This window comes from Takifugu rubripes, chromosome 8 (assembly GCF_901000725.2).
Source record: "Takifugu rubripes chromosome 8, fTakRub1.2, whole genome shotgun sequence".
Classification (NCBI taxonomy): domain Eukaryota; kingdom Metazoa; phylum Chordata; class Actinopteri; order Tetraodontiformes; family Tetraodontidae; genus Takifugu; species Takifugu rubripes.
The window spans coordinates 18,415,751-18,434,054 of NC_042292.1; the positions used below are offsets into that span (position 1 = coordinate 18,415,751).

Genomic DNA, 18,304 nt, shown 5'->3' on the forward strand with positions numbered 1-18,304 from the left:
GGCGGGGGAGTCACGCTGCTGGGTCGTGGAAATCAGGTCAGATTTGTCATCAGCAAATTATCCGGGTCCGGAACGCCGTTGATTGAATTGTTTGTGATGACGAAAGATCCGGGACGTGCCCGAGTCCACGTCCGCTGGGGTTCTGTGTGTGTGTGTGGGGGGGGGGGGGGGGGGGGGGGCCAAAGGAGCCGGGCGGCCCGGGCCGGTTCAGGGATCGCAAAGGCACCTGCAGCCGCCCAGAGGGGGCGCTATAGCTAAGAGAGTCCCGTTTTGTTTCCCGTCTCCTCTCGGGAAACTTCAGAGGCGAGGCTGCAGAGCTCCAGGTGGACGTTCCAGGGCATCGGGAAAGTTCCGTACCTGGAATTAATCCTTTGTCGTTCGGCTAGGGGACATTTTCCAGTTTCGTGTGTGGCAAAAAAAAAAAAAGAAAAATCCTTTCAAAAGGCTTCAATCAGCTCACAGGGATGTTTTAACTTTGTAGTCTTTTTTGCTTTTATCATCAGTTTCCACCACTGTGAGTTCTGGACGGGGTTTTTGACAAAGTTGCCCAAAAATAGCAAGTGGAGCAACTGGAGCACGAAAACGGCAGGAATCCGTCCGTGGCGGCGCGGAAGCCGCTCGCTTCCCGATCTACAGATGTTTGCTTGATCCAGTTGTCAAAAGCAGTCAGCAGGGAGGGGAGTCAGAGGCAACCGGACTGAAGTCAGGAATAATTCAGGCCTGGAATCAAAGCGGCTCGCGGTTGTTGGCGGTTGGGGGGGGGGGGGGGCAGGCGGGGGGGCAGGCGGGGGGGGGGGGGGTCTCTGCAGTGCCCTCCTCTGCAAAAGTCTCCTAATGAAATGCTCAATTATGGCCTGTGAATGGGTAATTATGCAGCCTCTAATCCCCCGGCTCCTGGGCCCTATCTCATTCTGATGACACCCGGGCAGACGGGGTGGGGGGGGGGGGGGGGGGGGGGCACCGCCGGCACTCCACTTCCTGTCATCAGAGCCCCCTCCACGGCGGTTAAAGCTCAGGAACACCCAGGCAGTCAGTCAACAGCGACTCCCGGTGAGGCCGGCTGACAGCGCCGGAGACAGCGATGTCAGAATGACAGCGTCTTAATTATGTTTGTGAGCGTTCGGGGGCGGATTTTTGAGGGGGGGGGGGGGGGGGGGGGCAGGAGCAGTGAATGCGATTTGTGTAACGTGGGCTTATGTGCAGGTTTTTCCAAGATGGCAGTATCGGCAACACAGGCGGAGGAAGGGAAAATTCACTTCCAAATGTCAACCGCCGCGCTTGGCTCAGCGGCGGCGTTGACGGACCGGTTTTGATTTCCTGCGCCGGCTTTTGTGCGGCGCTGATTTAAATTTCAATCTTCAAAACGAGCCCGTCGATAAGTGTCCATTTGTTGTGTTCCCGCCGCGCAGTAAAACGTCTCGTAGCTCCGCGGCCGGGCCGCTAACGCTAGCGACGCCAAACATTCGTCTCCGTGAAACGACAAAGGGGGAATTGTCGGCCGTCGCCTCGGGGCGGCGCGCCGCTCGCCGCCGCCGCACCAGCAGCCGCTGGAGAGAGCGAGAGCTTAATCTCTCGGCAACACCGACGCCGATCAAAGAGGCCTCGCTAAAATAGAGGTTAGCTAAAATATTAAGCGCGCTTTTCCCCCCGAACCGCGCGTCGCAGAGCATCGGCGACGAGGCCGCTCTTATCGGGACGCCGATGAAGCCGGAGACACAACACAATTTCACTTCTGTGTGTTCAGCAAAGACGTCTCGTATCTGCCATCATATTCGGGTCCCGCCGGCCTCCCCCTTGGCGCCGGCGGATTCTCATTCAGGAAGCTTTGATAAGCTCCTGCTTCGCCGCCGCCTCTCAGTCGTTGACTCAGACGGCTTATCGAACGCCGAGTCGCAGCCAAACACCGGTTCCAGCCGCCTTCGCGCAAAGACACGGGAAGGTTGTCGGTTTAAAGCCGAGCTTGTCCCCTCTTCTCATCCGAGTGGGCCGGCTAACATCCGTCGTTTAGCATTTATTAGCTCGCGTTAGCTCTCCAGCGGACCTTGAAACTCGAACAGATAAGGAATTTGCGTCGGGGCCAAATGTCAAGTGCCCTGCTGTAAATATTAGCATCATCTTTAGCACGCGCGGCTGACAGGAAACCCACCCACTGCTGCCTTCCTGCACAACAGTAATGTAGCATTACATTTTAGCTCGGGGAGGCAAATTAGCATTTAAATAATGGGAGGCACTTGGCGTTTTAATTATTTTGCTGCCCGATGAGTGGAGCATGTATGCTCCCAGCGCCTCCGAACATCCTTCACGTACGCCTAAGTAGCGCATTTACATAGCAAACGGCTTAGCTACAGCGCAAAAGCCGCGCCAATGTCGCCGAGGCAACGGTGGTCGAGGTGGTCGATTGTGCGCGCGCCGATAAGGGCTGTTGACTTGTGCCATTCGCGCTGATGCGATTTCGTGGTTAACGCGTCCCCGGGTCCTCTGCCGCGTTGGCGAGTGGCGTTCCGTGTGTTCAAGGCTGGGAACACCCTTCTCTCTGTCGCCCTCGCCGCCTCCCACAAGCGAGATTATTCATCCTCCCACGGTGTGTGTGTGTGTGTGTGGGGGGGGGGGGGGTTGTTGGATCGGGACGCTGCGCTTGTGTAGGAGTCGTGTTTTTACGCCGCATCTCCCAGATTCGATGCGGACGCCAGCTCACGTGTCTCCTGGTCCCCGTAGATCGTTACACCTTGAGACGCTCCGGCGTTCCCTCTCGGGTACGAACGGACTCGACGTGTCGGAGAAAAGTTGGCGGCGAGGCACATCCGCGCTCCTCCCTCCCTCTCGCCTCCGTCGCTCCTCCTCTCCACCCTACAGTGAGCCCCCCCCCCACCACCACCACCTCATAGTGCTCCCGTTTCCTACATCACAAAATGCAGCAGGTTTTTTTCCATCACGTTCCTCAAATGTTGGCAATCCGTTAGCGTTCCGCAACGAACAAGTGTCGCTAGCAACCTCCTAGCTAAGATTACCATCTGATCGCATTAAGGTGCGCGTAAATCTGCAGCAGAATAACCAGCAACACCCCAGAAAATATCACTCGTTCATCATCAATATCCCATCACGGAGAACTGGAATTCCATAAATAGCCCATCTTACATCTCACAACTCCGTATGAAGCTGTGTTTGGACAGCCGGAGCCTTAATGTTCTGGAAAATACTGGAAACCACAGCCTAACGGCGCTGACACTCAAGTAGCCACCACGGAAATGTGAAAACAAGGAAAAGGTTGCAGCTGTAATGTGCAGAATCTAGCACAGCAGCAGTTGACACCAGCGCAAGGTAATGCTAGCTAATGCTAGCTTGTTAACGTGTCACCGCTTCAGAATCATCTGGGTTGGAAAAGCTTTCCCAGCAATTAAATGCTGACGTGCGAGGTCAAGCCCGAGTCAAGCGCACGTGCAGCCGCCCCCACGGGGACCAGCGCCGCTAAACACCCAACAGCTAACGCCGCTATCTGCTGTACATTGGAAAGACATTAGCGCCGTCCATTAGAGCGCGGCAGAACGTCAGCAGGAGGTCCCGATGTGGCCACTCGGATGAAATTTGTTGTTGTGGTTATTTTCCCCTTTGCCCCCGGGGTGTACCCAATTGCGCCGTAACCTTGTGTGCGTTTGTGTTCGTTAGCGCTGTGTGTCGCCGCCACTTTCAGGGAGCAGCACAACAGGGCGGCGGGATAATCAGTCACTGGACTGCAGGTCAGGGTCTCACACTGTGGGGACCATCCGCCTGAACCAGCAGCTGCTGGGAAGAATCGGGAGAAACGTTAAGAAGAGCTAGCATGGACGCTAGCAAGCCGGTGCTCACTTCACAGACTGGAGTGGTCAAGGTCATGTTTGGGTGGGCCCAACTCTCAGGAGGATCCAACTTTGCTCGTCACAAACCCTCCACCACTCCTCTTTGACCTCTGCACTTCAAAGCGGAGCCGCTTCTAAGAGGTCGATGCCGCGCGGCGATGTGCTGCGGCTAGCATTTCAGCGGCGGCTGAGGGGAGTAAACATCGTACAGCGAGCCTGATTTGTGAGTGACGCGGGAAGGAGACGGAATCGTGACCGGCGGACGAGTGTCAGCGGAGCTAATCGGCTCACTGCTTGTTTGCGTAGGAAAAAACATGATGTAGCCGCAGACATCGGCCGCGGTTTGGCAACGTTTACTTGTCAGGGATCAGCGGGGGTTTCTGGGTGTGAATGTCAAACGTCTGAAAACACAGTTGACGCTTTTAGGGGCAAATAAGCAAAGCAAACGAGGCCCCTGTGATGTGGATTTGTCAGATTCTTTGATACGGACGCTGTGCTGCAGGGGCTAGCTTAGCTTTAGCTTCAGAAAGCGATGCTACGGAAGTAAAAGACAGGGCGGGCGTGGGGGGCAGGGGTGAAGGATCGATGCTCAGAAAACACACAGGATTAGCCTACTTCATGCTAGCAACTCTGCTCATTTATCACTTGTTTATCCGGCGCGAGGCACAAACACAAGGATGAACCGATTCCTTCTGAGGTCGATGCTGCGTCAAAAGTCAAGCTAACTCTCCTCTAGCCAGCTGGCGGGGTAAGCTAGCGGCGCTGGCTCCTCCCCCAAATTCCTGATTGTTTGGAAGATACCGCCCACTTCGCCATTTGCGGGAAAAGTTTCTGGTGAAGCTTCTGATTAGTCCATAAGTTTATCTGTGCATAAACTACCAGATAACCCCCCCCCTTAACCCCCCCCCCCTTAATAAAGCTGCTTAATAGAGACCAAACACAGAGGCTGAAATGAGAATAGAGAACACAAACACCCATGCTAACGATAAAGATCGCAGAGACAGAGAGAAAGAGGCGACAGCTCGCCAGCCTCCTCCCCCCCCCCGCGCCCCCACGCCCCCACGCTCCTTTTCTTTTTTTCTAATTAACACGGCGCGTGTTGTCAGGCTTTGTTTAATAATGCACGATCGCTATCAGCAGCAAACTCCTCTGAATGAAGCGCCGCTGAATGGGAACACAATAATACCACCAGGGGCTCAGGAAGAAAGACAAGATTGTTTTTCTTCTTTTCTTTCTGTTTTAATAAGTGTTCGGTGGGAAGCCGCCGAGCACGCCGCCGTCGCCGCGGCGGCGAGCGTGACGCCTCCTTTTATTTCGACCGCCATTTATCGAGGAAAATGAGAATTTTGTGTAACTGTGCAGCAAATCTAAAGACTGCGGCCTCCTCTGCTGTAAATAAAGATTAAAATTAGCAACAAATGGGACAGATTTCACGAACTAAAGGTGTTGCTAGCAGTTGTAGCAGATTAGACGCGTACTTCCTGTTGACGGCGCGGCCTGGAGGTCGTTGCTCTGGTTGCGCAACATACAGATGGTGTGTGTGTGTGTGTTTGGAGGCAAAACAGAGGAACCTATGGGTTAGCTTCTCGGCATCCCCCCCCCCCCCCACGCCGTCAGACGTGTCCGCGTCTTCCACGGACACACATCGAGTGTGACGCGTCACATCTCATCTTCGCTGCCATTTGCAGCCCACAGAAATGAGGCAACGCCGAGAGTGCTGCTCTAGGACACATTTTAGCGTTAGCATTGCTACTCCCTGACTGCACCCGCCCACGAACATCATCGGAGGACGGCCCGCTGAACTGAAGGGTGATTCAGGTCGTTTTTAAGGGAGCAAAGAGCTAATTAAGCTGCCGGCAACATTGCGAGCTTGTTAGCTTCAGCAGGTTGAGACAAGCTACGGCTAAAAAAAATAAACGATACGAAAAATACGTCTCACGAAGGCATCAACGGTTTGCAAAATGACGGGATCTTCGAAGAAAATCCGGCAATCTGATCTCACGCCGCTGAAATGTCACGGTACCCAGAGCGGCTCCGCCTCCAGGGCTCACAACGGCAGAACAATGCTGACAGACAAGCTAGCAGGCTAACCAGCTGTACAGTATGTCACAAAGGCGCGCGCACACGCCGACACACACTCGGGGTTGGATTAGCCAGGAGCTGTGTTATGAGGCGAAGACGACCGCAGAGCATCCATCACCGAGGATCAAGCTCCGACTTAAGCAAATGGATGACAAGGGATAGAGCCGTTCTGCGGCTAATACTAGCTCAGCGTATCCCATTGATTTTTCCGGTGGCCCTTTGATAACAGGCCGGAACGTGCACGCGACACTTTGTCTCGCAGATTTGTGGAAGTTCTCAGATGGCCCGGCGGTGGCGAAGTGGCCTCCCGCCGCCTTTAGCCCGATCCGCGCCGGAGTTTATCGCAAATTGACTTAAGCTCCCCGATTTAAGGGCGATGAAAGCGCCGCCAGCGTTCGGGAATATTTCCCGATTGTTCCGACGTGCAACGGAGGGGAAACAGATCCCGTCGCTGATCTGAGGAAGACTCAAAACGCAGCGTGTTTAATTGGCGCTGTGGAGGCAGAATCTTATTAGCCCGCCCTTTCATGTGCCGCCTCTCCTCGCTCGCTCGCTCGCTCTAGCGCCCCCCCCCCCTCGTGCACGTGTGCACTCGCCTTGTGTGAAGTGACTCTTCCATTTAGAGAAGTGTCAGAACGTACCCTGCGAGCACATCAGGCTTCCTCTCCTCTGTCAGCTGTGTGGGGGGGGTGTCACAAATGTGCAGGGACAGATAAAACCAGAGGAAGCAAACAGCTTTGTTTCACTCACTTCCTCCCTCTCTCTCCCTCCATCCCTCCTTCCTCCCTCCCTCCTTCCTCCCTCTCCTCCTTCATCTAGGCTGTGAATACTCTGCATCTGAGAAATCGGACCAGACTGACTCACAGGGCTCTGTGAGCCAGTTCCACCGAGGCTGCCAAGGCATGCTGGTGCCAAGCTGTCCCACCATGCGCAGAGCCAGGCCCACGCCGCCGCCGCCGCCGCCGCCGCTGCTGCTGCTGCTCGTCCTGGGTCTGCTCGGCCACCTCGCCGACGCTCAAAGTAAGTGGACTGTCCCTTCGCACAAGCATGCCGGAACCCCGGGGAACACCCACCCACAGAACCTCTCTGGAACCGCACGCTACAAATTAGCATCACCTGTTGATGGCCAGCAGCACTGTTAGCGTTGGCGCTAACAGTGCTAAGTGAGTGCAGCCCGATGGGCTGACGGGAGACGTGGTTATTGTTCCGATCGCCTGCGGAGTTCCGTCCGTCCGTCCGACTCAGCACAAACGTCACGGACACGTTCCCATGACTCGGAGTCGAGGGGCTCCAGATGAGGCGTCATTGGAATTGAGTTACTTGACATCAGACACCTGCTCGCCGACGCGTGACAGCCGTTTTCAGACCTCATTGAGCGGCGGCCCGGCCCTGCACCGCATCACCTCCTCCTCCTCCTCCTCGCTCCTGCACTCCCATCCATGAATCATTAGCTCCCGGAGTCGCGGAGGGATGGATCAGAGTTTTACGGCTCCCTGAAATCCCCCCAGTTGGGCCGACTATCTGCGAAGGAGCGGCTCGCTCAGCCAAGGTCGTCCGGCGGCCGGACGCACAAAGTCGAATTGATGGGCGAGATTTTCAGCGTCGTGCTAGAGAAATGTTCCCGCGATCTGTCGACCAACGTTAGCATTCGCGGCGCTCCGTGCTCAGTCGAAACCTTCCGGACGCACTCGAACGTGGCGCGTGGCGACCCGCGCACGTTTACTCAGCCTGCGACTCCCGACGCCTCCGCACTCGTTTATCTCCTTACGTTAGCCGTCTGGCCGCAGCCCCCCCCCCCCCGACAGCTGTGCCGGGTCGGTGCAGTAGCTGCCTGGTCATGGCTGCTCAACGGGGGTGTTAGCCCCGAACGTTAGCGTAGCTGCTCCCTGATTGAACGTCTTTGTCACCTTAACTGAACGAGCACCTTTTAGAGGAGATGAATCAAATCGAGCCAACTTGAAGAACACGCCCCCCCCAGCAGTGGCTCCTCCCCCGGCCCAGTTCGTTCTCACAGGCTAAAAACTACATCGACCAGAACGAGACAGGCGCTCATAAATGCTCATGTGGAAAGTTTTGCTTTCCTTTCCCCCTTTTCTTCTGGTATTTTTGTGACCACGGAACTCTTTCCACAAAGTTCGGAGTCACTAGATCACCTTACAAGCCCCCGCCCCCCCCCCCGAATCCGCCTCCGGCTGCCGACGAGGTGAAAGATGTGACACAGGCCGGAGCAGAAAATGGCTGATTTGGCTGCTCAACAGATGGCAGCAGCCTCTGAACCAGTCTGCCCCTGCCCCCCCCCCCCCCAACATTACACAACACTGCCCCCTTCACAAAACACAAAGGAAAAATCCCATCACGGGGCCCCGGACGCCAAATTGGGTCTTCCTGCACCCGTTTCCAAGAGAGACCTGTGAAACATTATTCTAGCAAATGGCGTGACGGCTCCGTTTGGTTTGCTGCTTTATTGTTGTTGTCTTTTACCTCCTGCCTTTGTGCCCCCCCCCCCACACACACACACACACACACACACACACTTGAAATGCTGTGAAAATAATTTGTGCGGCAAATTGAGCTTGGCGATAGCTTGAAAGAAGGACGTAATTGTCCCCAGTGAGCGAAGGGGAAAGAGTGCAGCCACCAAGAAATGCTCATGCAGATCTGCTGCCTGCACATGCTAGCAGGATGCTAGCAGGATGCTAACGGCTCGGGTGGGTTTCCTCACCCCCCCCCCCCCCAGGCCTCAGCACAGGTTTGCTGATAGGACCAATGGTTGAGTTATTAGCAGATTAGCAGCTAGCGCTGTCTCGTTAGCCGCGTCCACAGTCATCAGGTGAACGACAGCAGCTACGACTCCTCCGATGGCGTCAAAATGCACCGACGCTTTGATGGTTTTCGTCTCACAGAGCGTCAGAACGCGGGGCTGCGTCAGCGCATCGCAGCCCGCCGCTCTGGGCGCCGCCTGCCGCGGCGGCCCACCGTGCCCCCCCCTCCGGGCCTAATAGCATTTTAATTGATCCCGCCCTTCGCCGGTGACGGCGTCCCGGCCTGATTCTCTTTAACGTGTCAAACGAGTATCGACGGATCTCCTCCAGCCTCTCCGAGCATTAAGACGCGGCCCTCGTTAACACGCGGCCCTCGTCGCCGCCCCCATCCGTGCACGCGAGCGTGCGCATAACATCGAATCCTTTTGATCCCGCAATCAGCGCCGAACCACACGGGGGCCGAGGCGGCAAATTGTGTATTGACGCGACATTTTTTAAGGCGTCACGAGGACGAGGGGAGGGGGAACGCCAAGATGGCCGCCTTTTCACGCCCCTACCTGATTGGACGGGAGGCAGAACGGTGGTGGCCGTATCCCTGTGTCGGAACACAACGGAACACCTGCCTGAGACGACGCCCCTCCGACCCGGATCACCTTGTAACGAGTCCGAGACACCAACGACTCGCTAATCCTCCGATGGCGTGGCGGTGTAATATGTGTGTTTTATGCATGCGTGACCTAATGCGAATTATTGTAAAGCAGCGGCGCATTTGCATATGAGCTCCTGGGCTCTTCTGAAATTACCATTTTTACAACAGCTCAAATTAAATCCCTCTGCTTAATTTGCCTGCATGCTAATTTGATTTAAATTAAGACTATTCCCTTTCACACTAGCACGCGGCGCTAGCCTGCAAACACGCCCGTTTGCTAACTCGCCTGCACGCACAAGCCGAGCGGCCGCTCACGTGCCTCCGAGAGCGCCTGTGCTCCGTGATTGGCCGCCGCCGCCGCCTCGTTCATCATGCTGCCGGATGCCGCTGGAGTGGAAATCTCATTGTCGGCTCCACTCGTTCACTTCCAAACGCGCGGTTCCTCTTTCATAGCGACCGGGAAGAGGAGGGAGCGCACGTTCACGCTCGACAGAGATGTGCGGCGAACACCTTGGCGCCGGTTGCCAGCGCTTAATTACCGTCTCGCTACTTGGATGAAGACCTTGTGACAGGACGCGGGGCGCCAGATAAAAACAATGTTATCGGCGCCGTGCAAGATGGCGGGTTTTTTCCTTTCTTGTTCTTTTTTTTTTTCGCTCGCAGGTCGAACGACCGCGGCTCATTTTCTCCGGCTGAAATTGTTCGCACAACTCAGTGTCAACACCGTACATGCAATTAGCTTTAAAGGCGCCGTCAGGCCCATTATTAACTCCTTGAATGTGCATTTCTGCCGCCACGACGCCCGGGCGTGTTATTTGAGGCCATTAGCCTCGTCGGAGCGTCGCAGCACTTAGACCGAAGAATCGCACAAAAGCTGAGCAATTTTCGCTGCACTCCCCACCCGCCCACTCCCGGGGAAAAAGCACGCTGGCCCAGATGCAGGTAATTAATGGGTGCCCCCCCCCCCCCTCCCAACGCTGTATCTAAGTGCACTTACTTCTGCGAGGCACATTGAGTTGAAAATGGAGGGGCAATTTAGCCGCGCGGTCCAATCTGGGCGTCGGAGCCGCAATATTGACAAAACAAAGGCCCCAAAATCAAAATTGCAAATGGTTTGAAGTCGCCATGAAGGGGCTGGCAGAGCCCCGCCGCTCCGACCTTTAAACACCGGGAAGCGACGCCAGCCGGCCCGGCTTTGATCTGCCGGGCTTCCGCGAGCGTTAAGGGCAGCCTGCCCTGTCCCCCCGGGGGGCCCGGGACCAGCAGGTGTGGACCGCAGTCGTGGTCGGACCTCCTCGCACCCACATCGGCGTCCCCGTCTCCCTGACTCTGGTCCCGCTCCGGGCACGGATCCCTCCCTGGACGTGCACGCAGCATCCATCGGAGGTACGGCAGCGGCCCGTTTCCTCTCCCCCGGTGCCATATTCCACGTCCTTCATCGGGATCTCCTGGATTAATCAATGACCCTCATCCTCTTCATCCTCTTCATCACCTTCGTCACGATGGAGATTTCCAGTTAAGCAAAGGTAATCGGGGGCGTGCTGGACATCTCCCCCTTTTTCCTCAGTTCTCTCCCGTTCGATCCGGGAGAATCCTGCAGCCCTCCGTTAATCCACTCATCTCTGGATTTATCGCACGAGGAAGCTCATACGGACGGATGTGGGAGAAGATGTCAGGATTTATGCCAACACGGATACTTTAAGAACCCCTTCCATGTAAGAATGTCCCTGTCCTTGGATCCCTCAGTGCCGGGGGGGTCCGAGAATTCCTCTCCTTTTTCCACTCAGGTTTCCACAGAAACGGCGATTTTGCCCATTTAGTCCCAGGAGGAAAGTGGTATTGATCCATTTGGCCAAATTGTAGCATCTTCAGCAGATCTGACTCAGTAGCACTCAGCGCTGCGGTAACGACTAAATAAAAGGCGTCAATAAACACGGAGGCTACGGAGGGGTCGAGTAAAGCGCCGTGTAAACATGGACCACATGATCCGGGATTCCCGCTGGGCGGTGAATGATTAGATTAACCAGGGAAAACACTGACAAGCTTCCGGACACTAGCATAGTCGCGCTCATACGCTAAAGTATCCCCCTAAAGATCTGAACCCTATCAAAGCTCTGTTAGCATCTGGAGTGGCTAGGTGCACAGCTAACGTTAGCGAAACAGCCCCTGTGGAGCCTTCGAAGGTTCCAGGGTGGATTGTGGAACCGGGATTCTGCGCTCCCATGAAACATTCCAAACACCCCTGTGGCTGTGTTTAGCATTAGCAGCTATCTGCTGCTATCTGGAGAGCATGTGGGCACCTAATGGAACCATGATGACCAACATCTCGTCTGCAATCATCTGCTTTTACTCCCTATTACTGTCAACAAGCAGCGGATCAGGAGCTCTGGAAAACCCTCCCGCTAAAAATAAACCCAGGTGACGTCTGTCTCGCTGACGGGCCGCAGGAAAAGGACGCGTTTCTTCACGGAACGCGCTGGTCTTGGAGGAAATGCACTTTAATAAATAAAATCAAGCCCGGCAGCACCGCGGGGCGCTCTTATCTGGAGATGCTGCTATCTGCTGGGAGACAGTCACTTTTGTTTCTCCACGCCTCCCAGTGCGGCGCCTTTGAAATCCGCACGGGTCCGTCGTGGCGCCTTCATCTCGTTCCACCGGCGTCACAGCAGCCGAGCGGCGGCGGAGTATCGACAGGAAGTGAGTGAAGACGGGAAAAACTCGTTTTTTCTGCATTTCTCAGGGCGACTTTCTCCTTTTGTTGAGGTTTGAGGGCAAACAGGAAGTCAGAGGCGCGCGCAGAAGACGCTAGCGGCGGCTAACCCAGGCAGGCTCCGCCCAACCAGGAACAAATAACAATAATAATAATCGCAATAACAAACGCCCTGACATTTGGCTTCATCGATTCGCTCCCGTTTGTGGCGACGCTCCGATAATTACGGGCCTCGGCTTTCTAACAGGTATTCCCGACAGGGTCTCTTTTATCGGTTGTCCAGCTAATTAGCATAGCATGCGGTGCGATGCTATGCTAATATCTGGAGGAGAGGTGTTTGGACAAACAGCACTGCAAGCAGGGCTAAAAATACAGCGGGAGGAGAAGGTGGCACCGGCACGGCGCCATGTCACCGCTTCCACTTCCTCGCCGCCATCTGTGAGTGTTCTTCCTCTGGCGTCCTCGCAAACGCTCCCGTTTGCTCCGTTTCCTTTGGTTATTTTCCGGGGCCTCTCTCATGAGGGTGGGCACTGCCGACGCTGCCCCCTGCTGGGCAGGGGCAGTTAAAAGGACGGAAGATGAGGAATGTCGCAGGCGCGGACCAGAATGCCGAGATGCTCTAATGGCTTCCCAGCGAGGGAAGGGGAGGAGGGCACTCCTGGAGACGGAGCGGTGACGGATCGATCCGGGACGGCCGTAAAGGACTAAAGGCAAACAAAAAAAATCAGAAGGGAAACAAAAATGGCCCCAAAACCGGATCTAATTCATCTGGACCCGACGCCCCTCCTGACAGATTCAGTGTCGAGGAAGACGGAAAATTGTTTTTTTCCCCTTCCCCTCTTTTCATTCCGAGTATTCCGCTTCCTGCCCGGGCAGAAAAGGCGCTGGGATGTATGGGGCCTGACAAAGCCGCCGCACCGGTGGGATGATTAATGGGGGCCGACTGGCGGGAGACGCCGCAGAGCGAGACCGGCGCTCCGAGAAGACGGCGAGGAGATCTGTGCTGTAAACACCACATTACACAAACGCCGTTCGGACTCCCGCTCCGCTCCCGCTCCACATCAGGCGACATCAGGGTTTAAACTAGAGGGTCGGCTAACATTAGCATTAGCATTGATGTCGCGCCATCTGTTCCATGAAAGTTCTCCTCGTGCGCGGAGCCGATGCTAATGCGAGCGCGGTAACTCTGTTAATATAGATAATATTTGCTTGGATTAGATTAACTGCCACACTTACTGATTAGCAATAGAGGCTAACCTGGGGGGGGGGGGGATTTCAGCGTTAGCTGGATTAGCTGCCGTGGCGCCTTTTTGACCGTCCAACCACTCAACGGTTGCAGGCGATTGCTGGTCTTTAGAAACCCCCTTTTTTCCCTCCAGACGAGCTAAAAAATTCCTCATTATTGGAAAAAAAGGATCCTTATAAAGATCCTCATGAAGAAGCTTTGAACATTTAGCTCCTGATGTGTCTCAGGCGGAGTATCGGGGCTTCGTCCACGCTAACTCTTCTGAGGCCCTTTTTAGCTAATCGCTAATCACGGGAGACTCCGGATTCCTCCAGAAACACGAGATGTTTTCGGAGCAGCTGCGTGAAACCACGTTGGAAACATGCAGCTGCGGAGAGGCTGGCGGCGCCCTCGCCGTCTCCCGGGGAACCGCCTCCATGCCGGCACATCCCAGCCTTTAGCGACGTCCCCGGAGGGCTGCCGCCGTGGCTCCAGTGCTCCTACAGGGCGGCGCTGTGCCGCTTGCCCACGTCTGACCCCGATACCGGAACGTCTCCTTTGGGTCCCATCTGGAGCTCTTCAAAGGAACCGCCCGGACACGCCGGCTCAGCCGGTCCCTTCAGGGGTTCACGGTTGATACCGGGCGGTTCTTCAGCGGAAGACGTTTTTTCCATGTGTAGCTAGCAGGAACGTGGCTAACGATAAGGCGAGGTTGGGACACGGACGCGCTCCTCACTTGGATTCTGAGCAGGAAAGAGTTTGAGGGGAAAATGGGAATCAGGAGGTCCGGGTTTCCCGTTTGGCCGCCGCAACCAGGAGATTTGGGACATCTGCCGGCGATGGCGGCATTTCTCGGGACAGTTCCCTCCCTTTAAATACGTCAGCCGGGAATCTTGGAATGTTTTGTAGAACGCCGCAAGCTTTTTCCGCTGAGTTCCAAGACAATCCTGTCACGTTTATGGTGGAAAAAGTCAGGCGGCGCCGCGCCGACCGCATCGGCGCCCGCCGGCGCGTCCTTTATCAATGGGACGTAAAGCGTCCGTCATGTGTCGGAATGGCGTGGAATGGCTCGGAATGCCGTGGCCTCGTTATCTCCACGTCGGTCAGCGAGCCCACACGGCGTTTTCAACAGCTTTTCAAGTTTTCGGCGTGATAACCGTCGGCCATTTTGCGGCGGCGGCGCCGTTTAATGAACAGCGGCTCCGACCAGCAGCTTCCTGTGTCGGCGGCCTCGGCCGTCCTATCAGATAATTACCTTTAGCAAATAGACCAAACAGAGCAAACCCGCACAATTAGAATTACTTATCTCCTCGCTCTCCGGCAGACGGGGGGGGCAGATGGGGGGGGGGGCAAACAAGACAAACAAATGGAAATTTTCCCGCTCGTACGGGAAACGTGAGGATTTGCGCAAATTGCAGTTGGAGCAGTTGGGAGGGGGGGCGATCTGTTGGACACCGAGTCTTCGGGGGGGGGGGGGGGTCGAGAGCTCGGCGGCGCCCCCTTCCTGGTCGGTAATATTTCATCTTTGCTGGTTTGAGAGCTCAACGATCGGAGCCTGAAATGTGAGGGGCCGCTTTTATTTATTCCCCCCCCCCCCTCCTGGGGGGGGGGGGAATAGTGTGTGTGTGTGTGTGTGTGTGGGGGGGGGGGGTGTAAAAGGTTTCTACCTTCATGAATCTGCTCATCATTAAATAATGTAGCTCTCAGCTTCCAACTCTGCTGAGGAACAAGTTCTGCTCCATAAATAAACCCTCATATTTATTTAATACACACTTCCAGAACCCCCCCCCCCCCCCCCCCCCCCCAGACACACACACACTTTATCAATGTGGCCCAGGAGCCCCCCCCCCCCATCCTGAGTCGACCTGCAACATCAGGCAGTCTTTCTGAAGTTGCTGCCGTTGCGTCCCCCCCCCCCCAGGTCCTGCCGCCGCCACCGAGGCTCGTGCACGTTTGCGGGGTGCACGGCGCCGCGCTGCTGTTTCATCACCCTAAAACACGTCGCTACCTGCACGTCAGGCTAGCTCCACTAGCATAGCTCCACTAGCGCAGCTCCGCTAGCGTAGCACCGCCGCGCGCTCCCGGGTCTCTCCATCCCCAGTTTTGCTGAGCCGGCACACTCCGGGCGAGGCGGCGGCGGCGGCGGCGGCGTTCTAAACGCCATCATGGGTGACGAGCGGTGCGACATTGATGGAGGAACCTCTGCAGCAAATTAACGAACTGGTCCCGATCCAGTAATTAAGCATCGTTCCGTTGTCGGATCCGTTTTCAAGTCATCTCTAATTGCAATAAGAATTCCAGTTTCCATTTAAGGCCGGATTACCGACGGGCGCCGCTCCTAATTAAGCTCCGTTTCCTTCCTGTTTTTCCTTTTGTGCGACGCACAATGTCGAGTTTGTTTCCTCGACGCGACAAAAGGCTCCTTTTTTATCGTATCGGTGCAGAAAGGCGCCGCGTTCCTGCCACTGATGAGGATGTGTGTTTATCATTACAAAAGTGTTAGCATTTTAGCACAGACGGGTAATTACAGCCCCCCCTACCTCACTTCCTGTAGCAGCTCCTCATTAACTGGCGTTTTGACTCCGCACGTCCGAGACGTGGCGGCGTGCAGCCCCGCCTCCGCCGGCGACTTGGACGGCTCGGAGAGGAAACGGCGCCTTTCATGCAAATGAAATTGAAAACGTCAGTCAGAGCAATTGTGAAAATCAAGCCGCCGTCGTAGCGCGATGCTAACGGCCTTTAATGGCGCTTCGCTCTTTGAGTCGCTCTTTGCTTTGCTTAGCTTTGGCAGACGTGGGGGGGGGGTGACCAGCAGGAACCAAACACCTAAGCTAAGCGGTGGGTCAACAGGTGGCTAGCCAGGATGCTAATTCACGCAGGTTTGGTCCTGAGGTCCCCCATCAGAACGTGGCTCCACCGGAGGCCTTCACGGACCTTCAGCTAGCGAGCGCTAACACGCTCTCATCTTTCCACCTAATTAGCTCGATGCGCCGCGGCTTTTGTGCCGTCTTGATTTTCCAAACAGGCTAACGGAGGAATCGACGCGCGCTCGCAGAGAGATTCCTTTGTGTTTCAGGAGACGACGGCGTTTGTCCGTTAAGCCTCCCTCCGCCGCCAGCGCCGCCCCGGCTCAGCCCGACAAAATGGACGTTTGTCAGCTGCCGGCGGCGGCGGCGGCAGCATGAAAGCGTTATCAGCAGCCACGTCTCCGAAAACACCATTACCTCCACGTCACGCCTCAATCGCTCCCCATTATGCGGCGGCGTTCCTTCGCCCGCTCCCTGATCTCCTGTACGCGTCCTCGCAGGGTGCAGCCGTAATGGACGGCCTCCCCGAGTGAAAATAGCCCCGCTAGCATATCAATTACCCATCAGCCCCTCCTGGACGGGCGCCAACGGGACGCCACGCCTCTGCCGTGCAAATGCAGATATAATGGCGCTTCCGGCGGCGTGCAAATTACACCGTGTCGAGTTCGGCGTCCACCCATCGGACGGAGCCCGGGATTCTGACAGGAGCGCGAGCGTGAGCGCGCGCACGTGCGCGAGACGCAGCCATCAGGTGATTTCCCGACTCCTTTGCCCTGCGGGTGCTCTGCTTCCCGCAGGTTAATTCACCCCCCCCCCACACACACACACATCCTGCTGAGTGTGTGTGTGTGTGTGTGCGCGCGCACCTTTTGGGGGATTCTGGGACGGGGTGTCCCCGAGTTAGCAATCCGACATCATCACTACTGGAAATTAGCTTTGATGGCGCCGATAAAAGCCGGACAGAATCAAACAATTAGCGCGTGATCACAGGGGAGGCGGCTTGCTTTGATCCCTGCCTTTGACCGCCGAAGACTCTTTGATTTTCTACTACTTGTGATGTAGCGTTAGCTCGCGAGCATCGACAGGCCGTCACAAGAACAAGAGATTCAATGGAACTGAAGGAAAAAGTGAAAATAATCACGAGCTAAACGGATGCGTCTATGTTAGCGTCCGGGCGGAGCCGCTCTGCTCCTCGCTCGCCTCCACGCCACCACATTGTGGGTTGGACCAGCAGCCGTTGGGGAGATTAGCATCGTCGCTACCAACCTCGGGGACGAGCAACTGTTTATAGGGACGTCCAGAACAGCGTCTGATGAGATGAAGCTCTTCCAGCGCTTGCATGCCTCGTTAGCGCATCCGTAGCTAGCACGCGGCGCTACAATACCGCCAGATTTGCTTTGATTTTTCCGCCTTTGTTCTCTGACACAAACACAACACATTCAGGATTGTGGGTCGTTTCTCCGTTACCGCTCGCTGAGTTTGGAATAATCCGTCCGCGCTCATTAGCATGCTTGCTAACCGTCTCTGCCTCCTGTCTCCACAGCGCCGCCAAAGTTTTTACGAACCCCCAACGACCAAACAGGCGTGCAGGGGGGGGTGGCGTCCTTCGTCTGCCAGGCGACCGGCGATCCGAGGCCGAAGATCGTGTGGAACAAGAAGGGGAAGAAAGTCAGCAACCAGAGATTTGAGGTATTAGGTCTATTGTTCTGATGTAAAATGCTCGACTAAGCTGGAATGTTTCACCGCTTCTGGCTCCGCTCGCGCAGAATCCATTTGGCCACACCCCCGCACGCTCGCTGCCCCCTCCTCCCCCCCCCCACCCACTCGCCACCACGCGTTAGCAAGCGCTAGCGAATCACGAGATCTGGGGAAACACACGTTGAACGACACGAAATACAAGGAAATGGTCCGACCCAGATGCGCACGTCACCGCCAGGAACCATTCGTGCACGTTGCCTTGTGACATCATCATCTCAAGGCATGTCCGCGATGCTTCTTTGAACTCTGGAAAGCTTTGATCTACTCGACGCCCATCACCGGTACGATTTCCAGCGGAGACGCGTCCCCGGACCTGCTGACATCGCGTCTTATCAGAGTTCACGCTGCGCTAAATGCTAACACTCCACCCATTTTCATCCCTAAACCAGCATCACCAGCTGCTAGCTTGAACCGCACTGCTTGGCTGGCGCACGCGCGCTGCTAATTTTGCATCTTCAACTTTAAAAATGTGCAGTTT

General features: G+C 55.8%; 1 protein-coding gene and 1 long non-coding RNA gene across 42 annotated transcripts in view; one reads left to right on the forward strand and one right to left on the reverse strand.

Moving 5' to 3' along the window:
* LOC115250746 (uncharacterized) overlaps positions 1-17,034 on the reverse strand; it is a 58,753-nt gene extending 41,719 nt beyond the window's left edge. Inside the window, exons 1-3 of one of the 2 annotated variants that reach the window (XR_003889330.1) lie at positions 16,935-17,034; positions 15,802-15,918; positions 15,197-15,726 (exon numbers count right to left, since the gene is read on the reverse strand). This is a non-coding gene — a long non-coding RNA (uncharacterized lncRNA). Of the gene's footprint in view, positions 1-15,196; positions 15,727-15,801; positions 15,919-16,934 lie in introns of those variants that run through there. The other variant, XR_003889329.1, reaches the window with a different exon arrangement.
* The window catches only part of LOC101066428 (receptor-type tyrosine-protein phosphatase delta), a 185,460-nt gene that overhangs the window by 124,471 nt on the left and 42,685 nt on the right, over positions 1-18,304 (forward strand). For 21 of the 40 annotated variants that reach the window (XM_029840576.1, XM_029840578.1, XM_029840594.1 and 18 more), the window contains exons 10-11: positions 6,735-6,935; positions 17,612-17,757. In XM_029840576.1, the coding sequence (XP_029696436.1) occupies positions 6,818-6,935; positions 17,612-17,757 (264 nt within the window). In that variant the 5' untranslated portion in view covers positions 6,735-6,817. Of the gene's footprint in view, positions 1-6,734; positions 6,936-17,611; positions 17,761-18,304 lie in introns of all 40 variants that reach the window. The other 19 variants (XM_029840574.1, XM_029840580.1, XM_029840577.1 and 16 more) reach the window with 1 other exon arrangement.